The sequence below is a fragment of the Myotis myotis genome, unplaced genomic scaffold, assembly GCF_014108235.1.
Source record: "Myotis myotis isolate mMyoMyo1 unplaced genomic scaffold, mMyoMyo1.p scaffold_m19_p_9, whole genome shotgun sequence".
Lineage (NCBI taxonomy): Eukaryota > Metazoa > Chordata > Mammalia > Chiroptera > Vespertilionidae > Myotis > Myotis myotis.
The window spans coordinates 19,934,163-19,960,851 of NW_023416401.1; the positions used below are offsets into that span (position 1 = coordinate 19,934,163).

The window sequence follows — 26,689 nt, forward strand, 5'->3', positions numbered from 1 at the left end:
TTGCCAAATATGTTCTCCCATACAGTGGGCTCCCTTAGCAAAAGGCATTTTCAAGAGCCAATTGGCCTGGCCCCACCAGTCCCTCAGCTTTACATTAAAAAGTGACAGCAACCCCTTTAGGGAAATAGTACCCTCACCCTGCCCCCTAGAGCAAAGCCACCGACTCAGGGGGTCCTTGACTCACAAAGACTCCCCTAAATTCCTGGGCCTGGTGTACTGCTGGTTTAGCAAAGTTGATGGCATCGATGACACTGTTGCAGAAAGTGACCATGAGTATTTGCTCTGGGACAGAACTCACCGCTGGCCTAGTCACCCTGGCCAACTCCCCTTGATGAACCTTGCTACATCTGGCCCTCCATAGGGAAGACCTGGACTGGCAGATTGCACACTCTGCCAGCAAGCTGTGGGAACAAATCACCACCGCTGATGAGACAGTTGAGTCACTGGTGCAGATGTCCTCGTAAGGATTCTCTTGATAAGACCGACTGGAGTCACACTGCTCAGCTAGCTGGCACTGCCCAGATCACAGCCACAGCTACCCTGGAGCCACTTGCAGACTCCGGCTGCCTCAAGCCCAGGCAATGGGTGTAGAGGACAGACACGGTGAACTCACTGCTGGGGCTGGCGAGTTTCAAATTCCGCTCTTCTACCCCTTCACCTTCTGAGTCCTCAGAGAGCAACTCCGTGAATGCTGGCAGGTATATAGACAGGGTGCAGGTGCTTTCTCCGTCCCACCCAGAACCAGGACTGCGGGAGGCTGTGCCCAGGTGGAGATGAGAGGGAAGGGCAGTCCCAGGGAGCCCCAGTGGATGTGTCTCTCTCACATCGATGTTTCTCTCTCTCTGGCTCTCCCTCTCCCTTCCACTCTCTCTAAAAAAATCAATGGGAAAATATCCTCAGGTGAGGATTAACAACAACAACAAAGAACTTGACTGAATTTTTGACTCCTGAATCAGGGTCCTAAACTTGAAAGGAGGGGATTGGCCTAGAGGAGCCACCTCTATTGCATCCATAGGTGTTTCCCCCAGAGGGCGCTCCGGTACCTTCATGATTGCATCCCTGGCTGGAGTCACCTCTGGGGAAAAAGACTCAGGGAAACAAGAGGCTTGCCTCAAGTTGTCTAACCTACAGTCTCCCAGGCCCGTGTAACTGGGGTATCTAGTTTCCACAGAGCACCTCTTAAGGTTCCATGGAACCCAGACTGAGAAACTCCTGGATGACCTTTTGCTATTTTAGCCTTTTATGTAGTAGGTGTCTAATATATACATTTACTAAACAAATGAAGGCCTGAATGGGGTTGTACCGTACCCCCACTCCCTTCCCACTCCTCAAGTCCCTGTCCCTGGGGGCCTGTGTGCAGGCTGCACTGAGCCTGACCCATAGTCACCTCCCCAGGAGCCCCGGCTGCCCCTTGTAAAGCTCAGGGTTTCCTAAGAGCAGGGCAGAGTGAATGCCAGCAGGACTGAGGACCTACTGTGTGCCAGGCACTGTGTGGCCACTTTAGGGCAGCTTTTCTGCTCCAAGAAGTTCTCAGTGCTTTGGGGGCATCATATGATCCAGGAATGACATTGGCCCCCACCTGCATGCCCTGCTCTGGCTCGGAGAGTACCGTTTCCACAGATAAACCACACCTGGGCCTCATTCCCCGGCTCCCTCCCACCTCAGTCGTGCACCTTGAGCTGGGGCAGAGGTGACTGCCGCTCCTGTGGACTGCCCGGCCTGGCCAAGCCCCGTGCCTGACTCTCACTCAGGCCCTGCTCAGTGACAGCATCTTTCACAAAAGCTGGATTCCTCCAGCAGCCCTGACTCCTTGCACTCTGCCTTTGAAAACAGGTGCTGAGCCTGGAAACCCGGCCTCGAGGTGTTAGACAGAGGCGGTTCTATTCATTTCGGTAGATATTTGTTCTGAAGATTGGCAATGTCCGGCAGTAACTAAAGCCAGGTATTTCCTGGCAAACACATTCCTTTTGGAAGCAAATTATTTGACAGATGCCAGTCAAGTAAGCTGCTTATCCCAGCGTGTTTGGGGCATTCGGAGGTAACTCTGAAGGTGTGATGGTCTGCACTGTGGGAATCCGAGGTCCTTGTCAAGGTGCAACATGCAACTTAAGAGGCTGTCCGAGCCGCTCCGGTTCCCCTGGAAGGTCGATAAGGCTGGGTTTCCAGGGTTAATTAAGAGCCTTGGACCTCCCTCAGGGTGTGGTCCCAGCTCGCCAAATTTCCCAGTGTGGGATAAAATGTGCTTCAAGGACAGCAATTGTGTCGATCCCACCCTTCGGTGGTATCTGATTCTGGCCTTTTATTGCCAAAGTGCTGTTTTATAACTCTAAGTTGCAGATGACTGATAGCAATGCCAAACGATCTATGGAAGTAAAGGAATTTTGCTGGAGGCACAACCCTCCCCCCTGTGGAAAAGCCAATGCTGGATTCATTTGCAGGTTCCATGCATCTGTTTTGGGGATTCTCCTTTACATTGTAATAGCCTACAGGCGTCCTCATGAATAACGAGTTAAATGAAATCTTTTACACGTGTTCATTTCATATCTGTTAGAGTCAGAGTTTTACTTTTTGCTGAACATTATCCTTTTAACACAAACGTTAGCACATCAGTGTCAACCCCAGAGCTTCTCACACATTCGGCCTGGGGTGGGGCCTGAGAATTTGATTTCTAACACATACATGGGTCACACTTTGAGAACTCTGCTTTAGGCTTCCTCCAGGGCATTCCTGGGGGTGACAGGGGCTCAGTTGTGAGGGGACAGGGGGTATCTAACCTTGGGATGTACAGGGTGCCTCCCAGAACCCCACAGAGACTCCACTCCACAGACACCTAGGAGGGAGCCAGGTTGGGGGAAGAGGCCCGAGTTGGCCAGCTGTGTGCTTTCATCCGTGTGCAACTACCACTGTACCCTGAAGGCGGGGATGTTCCCAGGTGGACGTGGCCCAGGAGGCTGAGCGGGGGTGAGTCGGCGCCCCCTGGCTACCTCCCCTGGATGTTCTTGCTCTTCCTCAGGGCAGTGCCAGCCTCCACACAGCCCTCCCTAGCCAGGGTGCACACCATGGGCTGGTCTCTAGGACCTGGGACCCTGGGAGGGGCAGGGAGGTACCACTGTGGCTCCCCATTAGCGGGGGTGAGGCGTTAATGGGAACAGGGGTTTGGTTGATAGGTGGCCTGAGCAGACTCTTTAAGGAGGAGTCTGAGAGGAGGGCCCGCAGCACCTGGGGCACCAGGTGTTTCTCATCCCGGGACCCCTCCCAGGCTTGTGGGTCTCTCGAGATCCTACGAGACCTGACTTTCCCTGGGAAGCACGGTCGAGGCTGCAGCCCCTGGGCCTGGGTGCACCCTTCTCGGAGCCTCCCCGGCGCCCCGCTGGGTGGAAGGGGGAGCTGTGCGCTGAGTGGCTCTCCAGGGGAAAGGCTAGAGGCGCTGGCAGCCATGGGCTCCTGGGAGGAATTCCAGACACCTCGCTGCCCGCAGGGACAGCTGGCCCAGGATGTGCGTGAGTAGGCCGGGTTTTGTTTTTTTTTGTGTGTTTGTGAATAAAGGAGTGTGGGGTATGTGTTTCCAATTTTGTCTCTCCCCCGTGCCCCCATAAAACTTACTGAGTGAGGTGCACTAAATTGAGGAAGCCTGCTCTCTCGGGATGGGTAGTTCAAGGTGCGTTTGCAGCAGCTGAGGCCTGTGCACCGGGTTCTGGGGGTCAGGGCTGGGTTTTTGTTGTTGTTGTTGTTTGCTTGCTTGTTTTCACCCAGCTTGTGCGGTGATAACGAGGGGACTGGCCATGGTGGAAGGTGTCCAAGGCTGGCAGCACTGGATACTATCTGGTGGGCTTCCATTCAGTTCTGCCCTCCTGACAGGTCTTATTTTCTGTTGTGATCATGTAACCTTGCTGTGACCTTGGCGCTGGTGAGAGTAGGCTTGGTGACGCTGGAGCCTGTGCGGGTATCTTGGGGCTTTGGTCCCCTGGGCTCTGGGCATCCTGGGAAGTGAGAGACTCCTGGTACTTACAGGCCAGGTTCTCTCCTCTGATGGGGCCTCGGATGGGGCAGAACCTGGTTCCCCTGCTTGCAGGGCCCCTGGGATGAGCCTCATTCCTTGCAAGGCTCCTCAATGAGCTGCTCTCACAGTGTGACTGACCGTTGGATTAGGGCAGTGGTCGGCAAACTCATTAGTCAACAGAGTCAAATATCAACAGTACAACGATTGAAATTTCTTTTGAGAGACAAATTTTTTTTAACTTGAACTATATAGGTAGGTGCATTGTTAACTTAATTAGGGTACTCCTAAGCTGGCCTTTGCTAAAAACGTCCTCAATCTGATTGAGGTACGTTCGCTGAGGTCGACCCCTTCCAACTCTTCCATCCACACTTGTCTTGTATGCTTGTTTCATCTAGAACTTTCCGAAAACCGACTTCTGCGCATGGGCCACGAAGTTTTAATCTCACTGTACGTGTGCGCCCGCACGTGGTATTTTGTGGAAGAGCCACACTCAAGGGGCCAAAGAGCCGCGGTTTGCCGACCACTGGGTTAGGGGAAGTTTCAAAGAGGATTTGAGTTTGCTTGATAGGTGGCAAGAGCCAGACTCGATACTGAAGGGTCTGGGGAAAGGCGACAGGACCTTTTTGCTAGCTGTCCATTGGTGCTGCCCTGTACCGAGCTTCTTGCTTTGAGTTGCCAGGTTGAGAGGTCGTCTTGTTGACGTGGCTGTGGTGAACTTGCTTTGAGATGGCCTCCTGAGATTAGCAGACATGGGGGAAGGTGGGAGAGCAAGTATGGGAGGGTGGTGGAATCTGTTTAGAGGTGATAGGAAAAGCCCGAATGGGCACATGGGCATCAAATAGAGAATCATTATTTGGGAAGGGATGGGCGGGGGTGGGGGGGTATCCTTAGATTTACAGGCAAATAATTATTGTAAATATTTATTTGTACATATAAATTAAGAATCTCAAATATAAAACATAGACAATAATTTATACATCTATATAAAAATAAACAAACATGTAAGCAATTTAAAAAAAAAAAAAACAGGAAAAATTACCCAACCCAAACAATAGAGAAAAAACAGGTTAAAAAACCAAGAACAATTAGAAAATTAGCAAGGATATAGAATTCATCATCATCATCATCAAAAAACAGAATCTAACATTTTTAGAACAGTCTACCCAACAATAGCACATTCTTTTTAAGTGCCCAAGGTACACTTACCAAGATAGATCATATCCTCGGTCATAGAATAAACTCCAACAAATTTAAAAGAATGGAAATCATACAGATTATGGGTTGTTGTTGTTGTTGTTTTTCACCATAATGGATTCAAACTGGAAATAAATGATAGAAAAAATAGAAAAGTCCTAAAACACTTAGAAAGTAAACAACACACTTCTAAATAAACCATGTGTTAAAGAGGAAATCTCAAGGGTAATTAAAAACAAAATGAACTAAATGACAGTGAAAATACAAACATATCAAAATGTGAGATACAGCCAAGGCAGTGCTGAGAGGGAAATTTGTAGCACCAGTTATATAAGAAAGAACGTTTCAAATCAATGTAAACTCCCATCTTGAGAAACTAGACCAAAATAAGCTCAAAGCAAGCAGAACAGAGGAATAAAGATGAGGGCAGAAATCAATGAAACTGAAAATAGAAAAATAATATAAAAGAATCAGTGAAACCAAAACAAATTCTTTGAAAAGATCAATAATATTGATAAACCTCTAGCAAGACTGCCAAATTTTTAAAAAGAGAGGGATGAAAAATTAACCAATATCAGGAATGAAACAGGAGCTGCCACTACAGACCCTGCAGACATCAAAAGAATAATAAGGGAGTACTACGCACTACTCTGTACACAAAAGTTTGACAACTTAGATGAAGTGAACTAATTCCTCGAAAAATACAAACTGCTAAGTCTGCCCGATATGAAACAGATAATTAGCCCTACAACTATTAGAGCTATTGAATCTGTAGTTTAAATTCTAGAAAAGAAATTTCCAGGATGAAATGGCTTAACTGGATACTTTTACCAAACAGCTGAAGAATTCTACTCTAGTGCTGCACAGTCTCTTTCAGGAACACATCTCAGTCATTTTTATGAACTGAGCTTTCTCCTGCTTCCAAACTGCGTGATGATAGCACAACAAAGACATCTACAGACCAGTATCCCTCGTGACTATAAATGCAAACACTCTTCACCATACATTAGTAAACAATTTATCAGTCTATAAAGTAACTACACACCATGACTAAATGGGGTTTATTCCACGCATGTAGTGCTGGCTCATTAATTGAAAATAGATCAATGTAATCCACCATTATAAGTGGCTGCTGTAACAAATTAACACAAACTAGTAGCTTAAAACACACATTTATTATCGTCGCATTCTGGACGTCTAAAATGGGTTTCACTGGCCTAACATCAGGGTGTCAATAGGGCCCTATTCCTTTCTGGAGATGTTAGGGAGCATCTCTTTTCTCACTATTTCCAGCTGTAGAGGCTGCTGGTTCGGTGGCTCGTGGCCTCCATCGTCTTCAGGGCCAGCAGTGGCCACCTGCGTCTCCGTTACAGTGCGCCACTCTGGCGCGGCTCTTCTGCCTTTCTCTGTTACATTAAGGACACCCAGGTTTGTGTTGGAACCGCCCAGATAACCCAGGATAATTTCCCCATCTCCGTGTCTGCTGATTAGCAACCTTATTTCCATCTGCAACCTTACCTCTCCTTTGCTGAGTAACCCAATATAGTCACAGGTTCCAGGGATTAGGGCCTGGCCATTTTAGGGAGCCACTATTCTGCCTATAACATCTGACCCCCAGGGCCTTTGCCCTTGCAGCGCCCCCACCTGGAGCACTGCCCAATTGCCTCATGGCCTGCTCTTGTACCTGTCAGGGTCTGGTCAAAATCCCTTCTGCAGCTAGGCGTCCACCTCCCCTCTGACACTTTGTTTTCTCCAAGGCACATTCTTTATTGTGTCCTTGCTTTTTGTTTACTTGGTTTTTCATCTGTCTCTCTGCCCCTGCCCCCCGCATTTTGAGTCCTTGAATGGTGTGGGGCATAGAGGAGGCTCTCAGGGTATATTTGGTGAATTAATGAACAAATAAATGACAATCATCTGCAAATAATGACAGCAAATTGTTGATTTTTATTTATTTTATTTATTTTTTAAATACATCTGTATTTTTTTTAAAAAAAAATATATTTTTATTGATTTCAGAGAGGAAGGAAGAGGGAGAGAGAGATAGAAACATCCATGATGAGAGAGAATCATGGATTGGCTACCTCTTGCAAGTTCCCCACTGGGGATCGAGCCCACAACCCCGGGCATGTGCCCGACTGGAATCGAACCTGGGACCTTTTAGTTCGCAGGCTGACGCTCTATCCACTGAGCCAAACCAGCCAGGGCTTGATTTTTATTTTTATGTTTGCCCCTCCTTTCTGTTTCATGTCCTAATGCATTGCCCAGAGCTTCCTGAGCACTGTTAAGGGGTAATGGTGCTCACAGGCATCCTTGTTTTGTTTGATTTAAATAGAATAGTCCCTAGGGTTTTATCTCTAAATATAACTTTCGCTTTTGGTTTGAAATATTAATTAAAGCACAAGGGTGCTTTTAAGAAATATATATTAAGCACATGCTTTTGCAGCAAGTTTTTACTAATAATGTTTTACCAAACATCTACTGGTTCAATACAGTCATAGATTTTTCTGCTGACCCTTAGTTACATTTTGAGACAATCCCAACTTGGTTGCCGTGAATTATACTTTTTTTTAATGAATTATACTTTTAATCCAGTGTTGAATGCTCTCTGTTGGTACTGTATCTAGGGGTCTTGAGTCTTCAGTCCTGAGGGAGATTGGGACTTTCCTTTTCCCTCCTTTGTCCCTCCTTCTCCAGCCAGCGCTTTATCCCTTCGGCTGCCTGTGGTCTGCTGACCAGCCTTCCCTGGTGCAGGGTGGAGTCAGGTGGGCTGGGCTGAGTCACAATGGAAATATGGAAGTGTAAACACTCTGCTGTTTCGTTTCCGTTTTTTGCGGTTTCAAATGTTTCTTTGCTGGAGTCAGATCACGTCATAGATTGGCCAAGGACCAGATTTACACTCTTGGTTGGTCTGGCACACCCTGGGTGCAGCGGCCCCGCACAGGCACCAGCCTAGCAGAGGCAGATGATGGGGAATTGCTTGCTAATGCCATCCGTCAAGGTATTATAACTGCCCGAAGAGGCAGGCATTTGAGAGATGACGAGACAGGGTCCAGAGAGATTGAGGGCCTTGCTAAAGGTGTCTCAGCTGACAAGTGTGTTTGAACGGGTGACTGACCTCAAAGCCTCTGTTCTTCCCACAATGCCAGACTTCTCCTTTCATCGCCCACCCCGCCCGCCCTCTGGCTGTTCAAATGGCACAGCTATGAAAAGCGACTGTCTCCCCCTCTCCCTCCTGCAGGCTGTGCAGGGCTGCGTTGCCTGGCAAAGGCCCACCGCAGGGGCAGGAAGTGAAGATTCTTTCTGGCCCATGAGCAGGAGCTGGAGCAGTCAGGGCAGCCCTTCTGCCTTTGTTTCATCAGAATGGAACAAAGGAAGTGGCTAAAAGTTGTGGAATTGGAAAAGTTGTGTTCTTAAGGGAGCCCCTTCCAAATGCAGGAGGCCCCAAAAGATGGCTGGCGGACAGGTATGGGAATGAGCAGAGCCACTTCCGGTGGAGCTGCTCAGTGAGTGGGTTCCACACTCTTGGATGACAGTGGATTCCTGACCCTGCCTCACCCGACACCACCACCTCCAGGAAGGGAAATCCTGGACTCCACAGGCACTTGGGGGAACTAGAGGCTCCATCACTCTTACTTAACACCCCCTTTAGTTTGATTCTTTTGCTGTGACCCCCTTTGCGCAAACAAGCAGCATCCCCACAGGCCTTCGGAGATGCCGGGTCATCGGCTTGCAGCTTCCCGGCGACCCGGTCTCTGCAGCCAGTCAGGGCCTCCTAAAGCACAGGGCTCTTCTCCTTGGTGACCTGGCTGAGGAGGCTGTTCTATTTCTGCCTAAAAAAATGCTCTTGGAATTTTGATGGGTCTTGTGTTGAACTTATAGATTGCTTTGAGTAGTATAAACATCTTAACAATATTAAATCACTCGATTAATAGAGGCTTATCTTTCCACTTAATTTTAATTTCTTTCAGCTAGGTTTTGTAGTTCTCAGTATATAAGTCTTCTATCTCCTTGGTTGGATTTATTCCTAAGTATCTTATTCTTTTTGATGTTGTCATAAATGGAATTGTTTCCGTAATTTCCTTCTGAGATTGTTCATGTTTACTAGTAGTATATAGAAATGCTGCCATTTTGTGTGTTGATTTTGTATCCAGCAGTCTTGCTGAATTTGTTTATTCTAACAGGGTTGTGTGTGTGTATGTGTGTAATCTTGAGGAGTTTCTACATATAAGATCATGTCATCTGCAAACAGAGATAATTTACTTCTTCCATTCTCATTTGGATTTTTGTTATTGTTGCCGAAGTGTTCTGGCTAAGACTCCCATTACTTCGTTGAACAGAAATGGCAAGAGAAGGCATCCTTGTCTTTTTCCTGATCTTCGAGGAAAAACTTCATCTTTCATGATAATACCTGTGGGCCTTTCATGTCTGGCCTTATTATGTTGTGATAGTTTCTATTTTCAGTTTGTTGATTGGGTTTTTAAAAAATATTTTTATTGATTTCAGAGAAAGAGGGAGAGATAGAAACATCAATGATGAGAGGGAATCATTGATTGGCTGCCTCCTGCACGCCCCCTACTGGGGATCGAGCTGCAACCCGGGCATGTGCCCTTGACCAGAATCGAACTCAGGACCCTTCAGTCCGCAGGCCGATGCTCTATCCACTGAGCCAAACCAGCTAGGGCAGTTTGTTGATTGTTTTTAAATCATTAAAAGGTATTGAATCTTCTCATATGCTTTTCTGTATCAACTGAGATGATTAGGTGGTTTTGTCCTTCATTTCTGTTAATGTGGTATATTAGAGCAATTGATTTTTGTAGGTTGAGCCTAGCATTCCAGGAATAAACCCCACTTGGTCATGGTGTAGAATCCTTTTAATGTTTTGTTGAATTATACATTTGCTAGTATTTTGTTAAGAATTTTTGCATCAATATTTATCAGAGACATTGGTGTATTGTTTTATTTTCTTGTCGTCTTTGTCTGGCTTTGGTATCAGGGTAATGCTAGCCTGAAAGAATGAGCTTTGAAGTGTACCCTCTTCTTAAACTTTGTGGAAGAGTTTCAGGATTGGTGTTACATCTTTAAATGTTTGGTAGAATTCACTTGTGAAGTCATCCGGTCTTGGGCTTTTCTTTGTTGGGAACATTTTATTGTTATTACTGACTCAGTCTTCTCACTCATCAGTGGTCTCTTCAGATTTTCTGTTATTTCATTATTTAGTCTTGGCATGTTATGTGTTTCCAGGACCTTATCCATTTCTTCTATGTTATCCAATTTGTTGGTGTATAATTGTTCATAGTATTCTTGGTTGTAATGCCCCCCCCTTTCATTTCTGATTTGTTATTTGAATCTTTTTTTTCTTAATTTAGCTAAGGATTTGTCATTTAGTTTATCTTTTAAAAATCTTAGTTTTGCTTATTTTTTTCTATTTTTTATTTAGTTTATCTCCGCTCTAATATTTATTATTTCCTTCCTCCTACTATATTTGGTTTTAGGTGTTTTTTTTCTTCCTTTTTTCTGGTTTCTTGAGGTGTAAATTTCAGTTGTTAACTTGAAGTCTTTCTGGTTTTTTATAGTACTCATTTACAGGTACACACTTCCCTCTTTGCACTGCTTTCAGGCATCCGGTAGGCTTGGTATGTTGTTTTGATTTTTACTTGTCTCAAAGGTATTTTCTAGTTTTCCTCGTGAGTTCTTTGACCCATTGGTTAAGAGTGTATAATTTAATTTCCACATATTTGTGGATTTTCCAGTTTTCCTTGAGCTATTGATTTCTAGCTTCCTTCCATTGTAATAGGAAAACATGCCTTGTTTGATCTGTCTTCTTGAATTTGACTTGTTTTGTGGCCTAACATGTGGTATACTCTAGAGCAGGGGTGGGCAAACTTATTGACTCGAGGGCCACAATGGGTTCTTAAACTGGACCGGAGGGCCGGAACAAAAGCATGGATGGAGTGTTTGTGTGAACTAATATAAATTCAAAGTAAACATCATTACATAAAAGGGTACGGTCTTTTTTTTTATCCGGCCCGTGGGCCGTAGTTTGCCCACGGCTGCTCTAGAGTGTACCATGTGCACTTGAGAAGAATGTGCCTTCCGCCATAATTGGATGGAGTGCTCTGTATCTATTTATGTCAAATTACTCTGTAGTGTTAATTTATCCACCTGCTTATTGATCTTCTGTCTGGTTGTTCTATCCACTATTGTAAGTGAGGAATTGAAATCTCTTTTATATTGTGTTGCTTTTGCAATGGCTTTTTAGTTGTTTTTCTGCATACAAGTCCTTTGTCAGTTCCATGGATTGCAAACATTTTCTCCTTGGCTGTGGCTTGCCATTTCATTTTAAAAGTATCACTTTTAGAAAAAGGGTTTAATATTGGTGACATTTATCATTTTTTTCTTTTATGGTTAATGTCTTTTGTGTCCCAAAGATATCTTTGCCTACCCCAAGAGTCATGAAAATACTGTGTTCATCTAGACTGTTTTGCCCTTCACATTTAGGCCTGTGATCCATTTTGAATAAATTGTGTACTGTGTGAAAGCAGAAATGTTTTTTTCCTCATACAGATAATCCAGTTACTCCAGCTCCAACTAAAAAACTTTCCCTATTGAATTGCTTGGTGTTTTGTTGAAAAGCCAATGACCATACACATGTGTGGGTCTATTTCTGGACTCTCTTCTATCTCCTGATGTGTTTGTCCTAACTTTAGTACTACACTCTCTTAATCATGATAGCTTTTAAAGCAAGTCATGAAATTGAGTAGTGTTAAGTCTTCCAATTTTTTCTTCAAGATTATCTTGCCTATCCTGGGTCTGGTGCATTTCCATATAGACTAGGATTTGCTAATTGATACAAGACAGTCTCGTTAAGACTTTGATTTCACTGAATCTATAGCTTAATTTGTGCAAAATTGAGATCTTAACATTATGCAGTCTTTCAATCCATGAGCATAATATATTTATTAGTGTTCTAAGGTTTCTCAGCAACATTTTATAGTTTTCATGATATAAGTTGCATACATCTTACTTCCTTTTGAGTTATGCAACTTAGATGATGCTATTGTTTTCTAACTTCCTTTGTGAATTCTTTGCTAGTGTACAGACAGTACATCTAGAGTTTTGCCTCATATCCTGCAAAATGTGTAGGCCTGGTAGATTTATCAAGCAAACACTCAGTAATCTTTAAGAAATCAAATGGGAGCTGTGTCATATAATTAGAAATACATCTAATTTCCCAAACAGTGTAAAAAGTGATTCTGTTTGTATTCCTCCTTTCATGGTTATCCCTCAGGAATATTACCTTCTGATTTTCTTTCTCCTTTGAATAACATGTAGTTCTGGAATTAACTTGCTCTTGGTATTCTTCTTGGGAGATGAAAAGAGCACCACATCTTGACAGAGGAACCTCTGTTTTTCAGTGAAGGTCAAATAGGGAAAGGAAGACATGGCCTATGTGCTGCCCTGTTTTTCAGAATGGTGAACAAAGAACTTTTTTTTTTTCTCAAGAATGCAAATAAGAACAGAAAGACATTAAAATGGATTGGAATTGGAGTAGGATGGATAGATTTGTGATATTTAAATTATCCTGGTCACTTTTATGAATTCTTCACTGGTCAAATAATAATCCCATCTTTTCATCCTTTGCCTTCTTTTTCATTTATTCTTTTCTTCTCAGTTTGATTTATAACGGAGTAATTAGCATATTGCCTAACCTACAAATGGATATAATGATCAGGGACTCATTTTAACTTCAAATAACATCAATGTAAGGCACAACTATTCAGGAATATTTTATATTTTCAAAGTATTTAAGAATTCTTTAATTAGAAAAATAAAGGCAATGGGGTTATCTAACAGGTTCTAAAAGTACCCATGAATTAATCACTCATACCCCCCTCTTAAAAAACAAAAAACAAAACAAAACCTTAAATCACACTGCTATTAAGCTTTCTTACAGTAAGGAAGAAAACCAAGCTATGCTTGAGTACAAAAGCTGAAATTCTGAGCATGAAAATAATTTTTGATTAGACATCTGGTTTACTCAAGCATTAGGCCTACATGAAGCAGGAAAAATAATTCCATCAGTACTGCTTAATTGCAAATTTCCTGGGGACAAAATGTCTGCAGTCTGTACTACAGACTCACCTTAAAGCATCCACGTGCGCTTGATACTGATGAACTTGAAATGAGAACTTTCTGTAACTGGACTTGGGAGTATCTAGTGATGCAACTTTTAGAAACATTCTTAGGCACAAGAAATTGCAGTGCCTGCAGTGGAAGTCTTTGATAATCAAAGAAAAGAGTATCACTTAAATAAAATCTTATAAATAAAGGAAAACATATGCACTTTTGCCAATGGATTGCTTTACTTATCAGGAAAAATGTCACAATGAGATTTTCTATGAGATTAAAACTTAATTGATATTCAACTTTTAATTGATACTCAGGTTATTTTGCAGTATTAGAAAACAAAAAGGAAACCAATTTAATCTAAATTAAATTTAGGGAAGAAGTGCAGGATTAATAATATGGAATAATAACTGCACTTCTTTGGCTAACTCATTTAAAAAATGCCAATTAAACATTTTCCATAAAATTTTATTATTTTTTAAAAAAAGCAGCAGTTCATTACAATTCAAGAACCTAATCTAAATATGCACTTGACAATGAAGCACATCTGAGTATGGAGTGAAAACTGTTTTCCAAAAAACCATCAAATGCATCATCTCCAAATACCCAAATAATAAATCACTTCCGCAGGCCTTTTGTTGAGTGGAGTCATAAACCAAAAACTGAAGATTTATTGCTGTGAAAACAAACCTGTAGTACAGTAGATGAATCTTGGGTATTAAGCATAATCGGTTGAATCAAGTTGAAAATCTATTAAGAAATCTGTGTGTGTGAGAAAGTCTGTAAGCCAGCTGACCCAAGAGCAACTGAGATATCTAACTGTTCAGTGAGACCAGACATTATTTTAAATCTCCATTTTTGGAAGGCAATTAAAAATTACAATTCCAACAGCCCACAAACCAAATTTTAAAAATTGTAGAAAGCAATTAAAACTACGTTCAAAGAGCCTTTCCCCCAGCTCAATTTCAGCACCCCAAGGAGAAATAAAAAAGCATCCATGACTATCACAGATGAAAACAAAATGAATGTCACTGGAATCAGTTTTTCCCCACCGAGGTATAAAATCTATATAGAAATTTGATACTATACTATAACAAATTGTACTTCTCATAGTTCTGTTTTAACTTCCTTTAAACCCTGTTTAATATAGTTTTTTTTTTTTTGTAAAAATGTTATTTTCATGATTTGAACCTGGTTCCAGTTCTTTTCATGTATTTTTGTATCAATATTAATATACTGGCTACCAGTTCTATCTTGGAAATTCTTCACTGTGACAGCATGTCCAGCGGAAACCACTGCTGTGCAAGCAGACCCTCCGAGGCGCAGCTTTCCGGAAGCACATGTCGCTGATTGTTTCACTGTCTGAATAGTCTTTACAATGACTCTTGACGAAAGCCTCTTCGACCTTGTAAACATCAGTGTGCACAGTCTCGCTACGTGGCAGGAGGCTGGTTCACGGCGCGTGAGGAGCGAGTCTAGTCTTACTGGCTGAGAACCCTCACGTCCCGCAGGAGGGAGCACTGTCCCTTTTTTGCTACGTAAGAATGTGGCAGAAATGTATGCTGAGGTAGCCCAGTCAACCCTTATTTTTTTTCTTGTGTAAATTTGGTCTCAGAATATTTCTGGAAGGGTGACGTTGCGGAGAAGCCACTGCTGGGACCGGCCTCCGCTGCAGTCTCTGATGCTGGGCACCTGGCTGTCCTCCTCCGTGGCTTTATCCAGGCACTGGTTACTGTTCACATGCTGCAGGGTCAATTTCTGAAAAGCACAGAAAAAGAGTCTTAACATGAAAGTGGAAAACAACAAAAACATCTCAGCCATCATTTCTGGTGATTATTGAATTCTTCAGTAGAAAAGGGATTTTTTGTAATATACATTATGTAAATAATAATGGAGAAAGGCATCTATGTAAAGATAGCATTAGGAACTGTGGGAGGGAGAAAGGCACTGGGGTACAGTGGATTCTACTGGACTTGCAGTAAGTAAGATGACCTACATTCTAAGTCCTATTCTCCCATAAGCTCTGTGAGAAATTTTACTTTTTTGTGCTTCAGTTTCCTAAGAATATGATTGGATTAGCTGTTCTTAATTTAGGATCCTTAACCTATTTTCAAAAAGCTATTTCAAAATTGCTTCATTTCCCTATGATAAGGCTGTTCAAATGCATCCTGTGCTTCCATGCAGGTCCTTTGTAAGATTCAAAATCATAAGGAATCCTAAGATTTATAAACAGTTCTTAGTAAGTGGCCAATAGATACAGCTATGTACCTTCTGTCATGCTGGTTTTGGGGATACTTTTAAAAGGACAGGCCAGAGGAGAGCTAGCAGGCACACTGACTCACAGTACTGCATCTGATTCTCAGCAGCCCTGGTCAGGGTAAGGACGCCAAAGCAACTGTGTAGGAATCTGTATCGAGCATTACCCTATAAGGGTTTATACATGTAAAGGAAATGTGAAAATGTTTACTGATATAAATTTATCTCACTTTTTACTTATGGCACTATTTTAATGTAATTAACATTACAGTGGAGCTCAAAAATTCCTATTGCGTGAACTTAAAACCTAGTGATTGAGTATGATACAACTATTTTAGCTTACAGTCATTTATCCCATATTGTGGTCAAAGTAGAAATTGGCCAAAGGCAGTACACATGTGCAGATGTCATAGTTTACTACCAACGCTGACTGTAGGTTCAGTATTACATACGTTAATTCTTATAGAACCTGGACCAGAGTCAGCATGGTTGTGGTGGTTTTTTATGCAGATATTCTATAGTTTACTTGTTGAGAGAAAGGGCTTTGCAGTCAGACATTTCTAGAATAAATTCCAGATTTATCACATACCAACTACTGCCACAGACTGTTTTATGATGGAGATATGTTCTGAGCAATGTGTCATCAGGCAATTCCATCATCGTGTGAACATCGTAAGAGTGACTTACACAAACCTAGATGTTACAGCCTATTGCTCCTACGATACAAGCCCGTACAGCACATCACTACAGAAACAGTTCAAGATTAAGCACAAGAGAAACTGATGCAATCAAGAAAATGCCGGAAACACAGGATGGATGAGGCTGCTGCCAGTTTAAACACGGCATGCTGTTTTACAGCAAACCTTTTTTGTTTGTAAGTAGGAAGAGTAGACTCTACTATATTTCGTTATTTTTAAATACATAAACCAGTAACACAGTCATTATCAAGTATTATGTACTGTACATAATTGTCTGTGTTGTAGTATCAAACCACTTGGCAGCGCAGTAGGTTTATACCAGCGTCACCACAAATAGGTGAGAGATGTGCTGTAATGCTGGGTCACGCAATTGGAATTTTTCAGCTCCACTGTGATACGTGGTCTGTTGTATGTGGTGCTTGACTGCCCCTGAACAAAAACCTCTCTGAGCCTCAGGTTCATCATCTATAAAATGGGGACAAAAATACTTGAGACGGTTAAGAGGAAAGATTAAGATAATGTACAGAAAGTGCTAGCTCAGAGGAAGCTCCTGATATATGGCACTCACGCTGGAAAAACTCAATAGCCTAGAACACCCCCAGCAGCCAGGAACGCGATCTGGCAGAACAGAGAGCTGGAGGTCCCCGCGCACACCGCCTGCTGCCCAGGCCTTGGGTCACGTGTAAGACAAAACCCTCAGACATTCCAGAAGGCCCTGAAAAGCTTCTCTGAGTGTCAACTGTTAGTGTTAACAAAAATATATAAATTGGACACAACAAAAAATTTAGTTGGGGAATTGGTCCTCTCATCCCAATTTCTAAAATTATTTTACTTATTTAGGTTTATTAAAATGAACTCCTAACACAGACACCGGTTACTGGTCCACACTGGGTGCAGCTGAATCCACATGGGAAGCCACTTACCTCCAGGCTTACTAAGACAAGTCAACCCCTGTTTATGTTACCTAACTGACAGGCTGTCCTTTTTTAATGAACATTAATTGGGAGGCTTTTAATTTTTAAAACACTTGGGTTGTCACGATGACTCTGGGATGCCACTGGCATTTACGGTCTGGGGTCAGAGACTGCACATTGCAGTACGCAGTACTACCCAAAACGGCAGTAGCATGTACCACGAAAAACCCTGGAACTGAATATTCAGGCTGTTTCCAATGGTAATTTTAACTTGGCTATTGCTATATTTAATGTTATTTTTACTATAGTTTACATGGTGAAGGGAGACCCAGGAATTATAAAACATTGTGTTTGCCCTCTAGGATCTAACCATCTATAGTCCAGAAAAGACTGGTAGATAAAAAATAAACACTACAGCCCTAACCGGTTTGGCTGAGTGGATAGAGCGTCAGCCTTCGGACTCAAGGGTCCCAGGTTCGATTCCGGTCAAGGGCATGTACCTCGGTTGCGGGCACATACCCAGTGGGGAGTGTGCAGTAGGCAGCTGATCGATGTTTCTCTCTCATCGATGTTTCTGACTCTCTCTATCCCTCTCCCTTCCTCTCTGTAAAAAAATCAATAAAATATATTTAAAAAATAAATAAACACTACAAAGAAGCAGAGCATTAGAGGGGTCAGAAACAATTATAACTAAATATGACAGAGCTAATTTCTGGTAGGGATTCATGCAAGTGATGTCAAAGATGGGCCCTCAAGAATGGGTAGGATTTGTTAGGTAGAGGGAATTGTATGATCTTAAATGTAAAGTGGGAAAGTACAGGGCAAGTTCAGAAAATAGCAGGTTGGTGATGAAAGTGGACCAGGGTTTGTATATGGCAACATATAGGGAGAAAAGATGGGCAAAGTCATAACTTTGGACATCTCCATAAGGGAAAGAATGAAAAAGCAGAGTGAGCCAAGCACACAAAAGGAAATAGAGAGAAAGCTAAGAGAAGACACTAAACAGTAGTGTATCTAAAGTCAGTGGATAAGATGCTTCTAAACTATCATCATCAGCTCAGCAACAGCCACGAGGAGCTCCGCATCCAGAGCCCCTGAGAAGCCAGGTGGAGGCAGGAGCCGGGGCTGGGGAGCAGAGGCGCGAGCTGGCCATTCACTCGCCATCTATCAATGCGCATAGAAAGTAAAGTCTTTTACTTCAGGAACAAGTCTTTCCTTACAGAGAGAAGAACACTAGGGCTTGTAAACAGAAAAAGAAGACCAGGAAAAACCAAGATGGCGGCATAGGTTAACACCGGAGATTGCTGCCTCGAACAACCACTTCAAAAAGCAACTAAAAGACGGAACGGACATCATCCAGAACCACAGGAAGGCTGGTTGAGTGGAAATTCTACAACTAGGAGGAAAGAGAATATCATACCCAGACTCAGAGGAGGCGCAGTGCTGAAGTGAAATACTAAGGTGCGGAGTGCACGCGGAGCGGGCTGGTGGCGGAGGGCGCGGTTGTTGTTTTCAATCGGGAGGGAGTTTCAGACTCTGAGCTCCAGATCCGGGCGAGTCTCTAGGGACCCAGACTCAAACAGGAGAAGCGGGACTGTCTGGCTTTGGTCGGAACAAAAAGGCAGCTTTCTCTTTGAGGTTTGCAGCGGTTGCTGGGACTCTGTGAGGCAGAGCCCCTAGGGACGGAACTGAGAGCAGCCATAACTGCTCGCTCCGGCCCACCCTGTAGATCCCCGGGGACAAGCCCCGCCCAAGCCCTGCGCAGAGCCATTTGCCGGATAGCCTCAGGCAAACGCTAGATTAGCACCGCCCTAGAGATCCAGCACAGAAGCTCTCCCACTGCAGACACAGCGGACTCTCATAGCCAGTTAGCCTGGAGGTCAAATCACCCCGGTATTGCCGACAACAATCAAGGCTTAACTACAACAAGACTGCGCACAAAGACCACTAGGGGGTGCACCAAGAAAGCATAAAAAATGCGGAGACAAAGAAACAGGACCAAACTGTCAATGGAGGATATTGAGTTCAGAACCACACTTTTAAGGTCTCTTAAGAACTGTCTAGAAGCCGCCAATAAATGTAGTGAGATCCTCAAGAAATCTAATGAGACCCTCGATGTTATGATAAAGAACCAACTAGAAATTAAGCATACACGGACTGAAATAACGAATACTATACAGACTCCCAACAGCAGACCAGAGGAGCGCAAGAATCAAGGCAAAGATTTGAAATGCGAAGAAGCAAAAAACACCCAACCGGAAAAGCAAAATGAAAAAAGAATCCGAAAATACGAAGATAGTGTAAGGAGCCTCTGGGACAGCTTCAAGCGTACCAACATCAGAATTATAGGGGTGCCAGAAGATGAGAGAGAGCAAGATATTGAAAACCTATTTGAAGAAATAATGACAGAAAACTTCCCCCACCTGGTGAAAGAAATAGACTTACAGGTCCAGGAATCGCAGAGAACCCCAAACAAAAGGAATCCAAAGAGGACCACACCAAGACACATCATAATTAAAATGCCAAGAGCAAAAGACAAAGAGAGAATCTTAAAAGCAGCAAGAGAAAGAAACTCAGTTACCTACAAGGGAATACCCATACAACTGTCAGCTGATTTCTCAACAGAAACTTTGCAGGCCTGAAGGGAATGGCAAGAAATATTCAAAGTGATGAATACCAAGAACCTACAACCAAGATTACTTTATCCAGCAAAGCTATCATTCAGAACTGAAGGTCAGATAAAGAGCTTCACAGATAAGGAAAAGCTATCACCACCAAACCAGGATTATATGAAATGCTGAAAGGTATCCTTTAAGAAGAGGAAGAGCAAGAAAAAGGTAAAGATACAAATTATGAACAACAAACATGCATCTATCAACAAGTGAATCTAAGAATCGAGTGAATAAATAATCTGGTGATCATAATAGAATCAGGGACATAGAAAGGGAATGGACTGGCTATTCTTGGGGGGGAAAGCGGTGTGGGATGCGGAAAGAGACTGGACAAAAATCGTGCACCTATGGATGAGGACAGTGGGTGGGGAGTGAGGGCGGATGGTGGGGCGGGAACTGGGAGGAGGGGAGTTATGGGGGAAAAAAGAGGAACAAATGTAATAATCTGAACAATAAAGATTTAATTAAAAAAAAAAAAGAAGAAGACGACCAGAGAAAAGACATCTTGATGCTGATTCCAGAACCGTAGAGCAAAACCACAAGTTGGGAGGTTGGTCAGACAGGAGGTGAGGGGGAGTTGTCACTGAACTATCCTCATGAGCCAGATTTTCATTAACTGGGGCTACCTTTACCTAAGTGTTTAATGCAGGACTTACAGAGCCTACTTACCGCTCCATTCCCTCTTGCAAGCCTGCGAGCTTGAGGACATACAGAGGGAAGGGAGCTACTTAGTGACAAGGACCCAGGGACTGGAGGCAAGGCCAGTTTAATTTCAGGGAGATTAAAACATGCTTATTTTATGCATATTGTTTTTCCCACCTGTCAATCTTTAGAGCAGGGGTCCTCAAACTACGGCCCGCGGGCCACGTGCAAATACAAATATTGTATTTGTTCCCGTTTTGTTTTTTTACTTCAAAATAAGATATGTGCAGTGTGCATAGGAATTTGTTCATAGTTTTTTTTTAAACTATAGTCCGGCCCTCCAACGGTCTGAGGGACAGTGAACTGGCCCCCTGTTTAAAAAGTTTGAGGACCCCTGCTTTAGAGTATAAGAACAATTTGACCTATATTCAGATTCCCCAAGAGTTCATTTTTTAGCGATAAAGTCTATAAATATACCCAACAGCACATATCATTTTATATATTTTATCTTATTCATGTACATATAACTTACCACGGGATCATACTCCCAAAGTTGGTTGCCTTTTAGGTGGTGGCATTTGAGCATTGTGACTGGGCCGTTGAGTTTGGAGACATCCAAGCAAAGGTCATCCGTCCTAATTTCTTTGTTGGCAGTGTAAGAGAAAACCTGAAAAACAAGCATGCCCCCATGTAAGCCATCACAGTACAGCCAGTGTTTTATACACCCAATATCTGGAGGGGAAAAAACAAATAATTCAAGAAAAACAATTTTTAACTTTATTAATGAAATAGAGAGTAAGTGACTCAGAAAAGCTACCACTAACTTTACACAGAGGAAAGAAAAAATTCCTATGTACACACTGAGTGTATTGTCAAGGACTGTCATCTGTTTGCGAAAAAGGGCAAAATAAACCTCACGCACAGCAACGTAAATACAGTTCTCACAAGGGGCCTTTTACAAATGTTTCACTTAAAAATAATCATTAGATTGAAGGCTCCCTTCTCCTAAAGGTCTTTATTATTTTCTACTTAAAGGTAGGAAAGTATTTCCTGAATGACATCATGAGATTAAATGAACAGAAAAATCTGAAAATTATCCCTTTAAAGCTTTACTAAAATACTCACCTGATTACCTCCCATACCGTGACAGTTAAAGATTCCAACTTTTTCATTCTCTTTTCTAGCCATGTTATCAAGACACTGATTTGTTTCTACATTGCGTATCTATGGGACAGAGAATAACGCAAACATCAGAAGGGAAAGAGATTAACCAGACGCATAGGTACAGATACGCACACATTAAAATCAATCTAAACTTTACTATAAAACAACCTCAGACGCATGACAAGGGCTATGAGTTTGGGGGATGGAGGAGCAGCAGCAGCGGAATTCACTGTCTATCTAGCCTAAAATTTTGGGGTCTAGAGAGGTCTTACTCATGTTTGTGTTTCAGAGAGAAATCCTTAAAATTCTTATTTCTTTTTCCCCCTAAGCTTTTCTTCTGGGATTTGTATTTAGTTCAATAAGCTCTATTTTGCCTAATAATTTAAAGCAATTTAACAACTCCTGTGGATACAATAATTTTGATGACTACTCTGATGAACTCTTAGGCTACTCAATGGGGATACTTTCTAATCAGAGTTTGGAGCTTGGCTTCACGGGAAGTATAATCATGGTGTGGTGCAAACACCACTCTTTCGTTAGATGACCATCAGTTACATAAAAGGAATTTAAGCCAGTTATCAAAATCAGGAAGAGTATTTTAAGCAATGCCCCTTGATATGTTTGTTTCCTCTGAATTGTTGTAGTTTAAAAGCATATTGTGAACTAATAGACATTTGAAAGTCCTCAATCTATTCCTATGGATGTTAGCAGGTAGGCCAAAGGGATATACAGTGGGGCCTTGACTTACGAGTGTCCCGACTAACGAGTTTTTCAAGACACGAGCCGTCTCTCGGCCGATTTTTTGCTTTGAGTTGCGAGCTAAAATTCAGGTTACGAGCCAGCTTCAGATACCCCACCGCTAGTTGGCGCAGCGAACGTCACAGTGAACGCCACATCAGCAGCCCAGCATCACGTGTCTCACTCGTTCACTTTAATGATTTGACATACAAGTAATTTGAGTTTCGAGCTTGGTCACGGAACGACTTCAACTCGTAAGTCAAGGCCCCACTGTATATGACAAACTATACCTGTCATGTCATGTAGACAGAAAAAAATGTAACTAGTTTTGTGTGGTAGATGAAGTGGGGATAAAGTTAAAACCACAAATAAGCCATTTTTTATAAACAAATGTACAGTCTACATATTATTCCAATATTGTGTAAGGCACTAACAAGCCCATATGCATTATTATAAAGATGCAAAGACATAGGTGTGAAAAACTATTATTCACGGCTGTCAGGAATAGGAACTGGGATTTTGGCATAAGTGGGACCTGGGCTTCAATCCAAATGACCCAAACCTTCTGAGATCAATTTCCTAACAGTACCTGGGAGGTACCTGGCTCTGTGCTGGGTTAGGTAATACAATGCACATCCATGTATCTATTCAGAGTCTAGCTCAGAAATAGTAACAACCTGCTATTCCTCCCATCTCAAACTCAGTTCATATAAGACAGGATTTTCCCAAGTATAACGCTGATAGTTGGAAAACACAGACTGACATAAAATGTACAGGCATGTTATCAGGAAGAAGAGAAATTATAGGAAAGAATTTAAGAGTGGTTAATGTAAGGATGTTCTAGTCCAGTGGTCAGCAAACTGCAGCTAGCGAGCCACATGCGGCTCTTTGGCTCCTTGAGTGTGGCTTTTCCACAAAATAACGACTTCTGCGCATGGGCCACGAAGTTTCAATCGCACTGTACGTGTGCGCCCGCACGTGGTATTTTGTGGAAGAGCCACACTCAGGGGCCAAAGAGCCACATGTGGCTCGCGAGCCGTGGTTTGCCGACCACGGTTCTAGTCAAATGTTGCCTTTGTTGGATTTCTAAAAAAAAAAGGACAAAAACTAGAAAAAAAAAAATGAGAACCTCCTGACAAGTTAGGATTTTGAAGTGTAATCTAAGGAAAAGATGGGCTAACTTCTGGGTTCTCCCGCGCTTAGAGGGCTCTGTCCCATCTCTGGTTTACATACAGGACAGATCCACAAACAATGCTCAGTAGTCTTATTACACTATGAATTTCTTCTGGTTTATTCACATTTCAAGTGATATTTTGATGACTATCTTGGAAAGAGAAACAAGAGAAGTCCCCTTCTTTGGTAACACAGTACTTGAAGATTACCAGGATTTCCAATACCAACTGAGATTCTAAATTTTTGAGTCACCTCAAACTAAAAGACCGATTTGCTATAGAAAAAGAAGGGAGCTCTTCTCATTGGGAGTAGATACTCCTGAATATAAATGTTCTCCTGATGTTCTCCTTAATGGAGCAGAAAATAACTACTGACAGGATGGTTGGGAATTTGATGTAATACATCCCTAAGAAAGTTGTTTTAGGATGTACATTTTCTAAATTACTTGAGAGTAAAGATGATTATGGAAGATATACAGCAGTTATGAGTTTTTAATTCGCTGGGTTTGACAAGCAAATATGAACAACTCAACTTTAGGGCCTGGGAAGGGTGAAATTTATGGAATGATGGCAAGATCCATGAACAGCCTCCTGTATTGGCTATTGTGTTAATGTCCCCACCTTTGTCCAAAAGAACTTTCTATGATGATGGAAATGCTTTATATCTGTGCCATCCAATATGGAGCCACCAGCCACAGGTGCCTAGTGTGACTGAGGCATTGATTTTGAATTTAATTTAAACAGCCACATGTGGCTACAACACTGGCTGTGCAGGACTACATGCTGACACACAGGAAAAAGTCTTCCACCTTTTGTGAGGGCTACTTGTCAATGAGAGAAATGGTGCACAAGCTGGCTAGGAAGCTGCTACCACAGCCTGGGCCCTCTGTGGAGGCACGTGGAAGGCCCAAGTTAGTAGACATCCTAGGGCAGCCGTGGGCAAACTACGGCCCGTGGGCCGGATCCGGCCCATTTGAAATGAATAAAACTAAAAAAAAAAAAAAAAAAAAAAAGACCGTACCCTTTTATGTAATGATGTTTACTTTGAATTTATATTAGTTCACACAAACACTCCATCCATGCTTTTGTTCCGGCCCTCCGGTCCAGTTTAAGAACCCATTGTGGCCCTCGAGTCAAAAAGTTTGCCCACCCCTGTCCTAGGGGATCTAAATTATGTCAAAGGGGAAGCTTTGTAGACGAATGGTCCTTTTTATAGGATTCTTTATGACTGAATAATACCAGTCATAGAATCAGAACTGCCAATGAGCCAAACCAAAACAGTTGTAGGCACCATGTACAACTAATTGTGAGACTGCCAAAGGGTGAGGAATTGTTAGAAGCAGGAAGTTTTCTACCTCAATCATAGCAATATCTGAACTGTGGTGGTCAGGGAATTAGCTGCACTTCCACGGTGTCTGGAGGCAGACGGGTGGGAGTGAGAATGGGTTTGGGGATGCAGACTGGGCCCTCACTCTGACCCTTCCATTACATGCCATGAAACCATCGGCAGGTCGGGATCCTAAGACAGTGATGCCCCGAACCACAATCTGAACAACATTATCTGGCCAGGTTTGGATACACGTGCCACTGAAAGGATTTTGCAATCAAACGTGTTTGGGAAATACTGGGTTAAACAAGTTTAAATAGGTTTATTTGCTAAAAGACTTCTCAAAGCCTTTTACATGCTGTGACTCTTGGTAGGGTAGGGTCTGATAGTATAGGAGGACATTAAAAAAATAGCATTTCCCAAACATTTTGGGCCACAAAATCCACCCCCTCTCTCCCACCCCTGTCTTTCTGAGTGAGTACCCTGAGGGACAGCGGATAGCAGCATTCTTTACTCAGTAAATGGGAAATGTTGCTGTAAAAACCTCATTTTCTCACCTATAAAACAGGGATACCAGTCTCAGGGGTGCTGAGATCTCTCAATGAGCCTAATAGGAACTGACACATAGTAGGCCCACAATAAATGTCCGTTTCCCTTCCTTATCCACAGATCAAGCAACTCTTTAGTTCCTTCTGAAGTAGCAACTTAGGTATACACAGCTATCTCTAAAATATTATTTTTCACTTTAAGAGTTGAAAATAATTGTGAATGCACTCATTCTTGGGAAACAGGTAAGAATCAGAGCTAAGTTCCTTCATTTCTACTCTAGCCTCCTCACAAATCTTGCCATTTCCATTAGGGGGGACAACGTTAGCGGTTAAAGAATTTTTGGCATCTAGTAAAATAGAATATGGAGTCACTTTTTCAATCCTTGCCATAAGGTAAAGATTGGTTAGATGTGAGGAACAGTATGGGATCAGTGGCTAAGAATACAGGCTCTTGAGCCAGACTGCCTGCTTTTAAATCCTGTCTTTTTCATTTTGTGGCTGTGACCTTTGCCCTGTCGTTTAAACCATTTATGTATGCCTCAATTTACTTACTGTGAAGTGGGGAGAACAGCACCTATATCTCATAGTGTTAATGTGAGGATAAAGAGTTAATATTGGTGAAGCACTCAGGTTGATGCTAGACATGGAGCTCATGCTCACTGAACCTTAGGATCATCAGATCTGCCTGGAGAAGCTACGGTCAGTCTAGAGGCTGGCTAACCCACTAGGGGTCTGAATTCCTTGCTTTTTGTGGTGGTTGTTTAGAATATTCATCTCCTGGATTAACAGCTATTAGATATCACAATGGAACACATTTATTCAGTTCCAGGCCCTATAGGAGCTTAGGAGAGTTAGGCTCAGTGAAATCAGAGATGAAGTTTACATTTTCCAATTTCCCTTCCTACTCTGAAAGCCTGTGATTCCAGGTCTCCCGGGCCCGAGTCTGACAAAAGACCCGTGAAGGCTAGGTTCCAGGCTGTCGTGAAGGGGGCTCACGCAGGCAGAGCTCTGATCACAAGCTTGAGAACACCTGGCCCTGGCCCGGCAATCAGCTTTCATCTGCGTAGTGTGGCTTGCCATGAAGGGTACACAAGAGTAAGCCAGCTGCTTAGCTAAGAACAAGCAGGCCACAGAGGGTTAAATCTGTTCCTTATAGAGAAAGCCAGCTGGCAAGAGGCAGGTAAAAGGCAAGTTTGCTTTGGCAATCGTCTGCTATGGGTTAGACAAGTGGCTCTTT

At 42.8% G+C, this 26,689-nt stretch overlaps 1 protein-coding gene across 5 annotated transcripts in view; it reads right to left on the reverse strand.

The window, feature by feature from the left end:
* Window positions 1-13,773: 13,773 nt before the first annotated feature.
* Window positions 13,774-26,689, reverse strand: part of GALNT1 (polypeptide N-acetylgalactosaminyltransferase 1) — an 87,831-nt gene continuing 74,915 nt past the window's right edge. For 4 of the 5 annotated variants that reach the window (XM_036323214.1, XM_036323211.1, XM_036323212.1 and 1 more), the window contains exons 10-12: window positions 21,629-21,727; window positions 21,036-21,170; window positions 13,774-15,079 (exon numbers count right to left, since the gene is read on the reverse strand). In XM_036323214.1, coding sequence (XP_036179107.1) covers window positions 14,933-15,079; window positions 21,036-21,170; window positions 21,629-21,727 — 381 coding nt within the window. In that variant the 3' untranslated portion in view covers window positions 13,774-14,932. The remainder of the gene's footprint in view (window positions 15,080-21,035; window positions 21,171-21,628; window positions 21,728-26,689) is intronic. The other variant, XM_036323215.1, reaches the window with a different exon arrangement.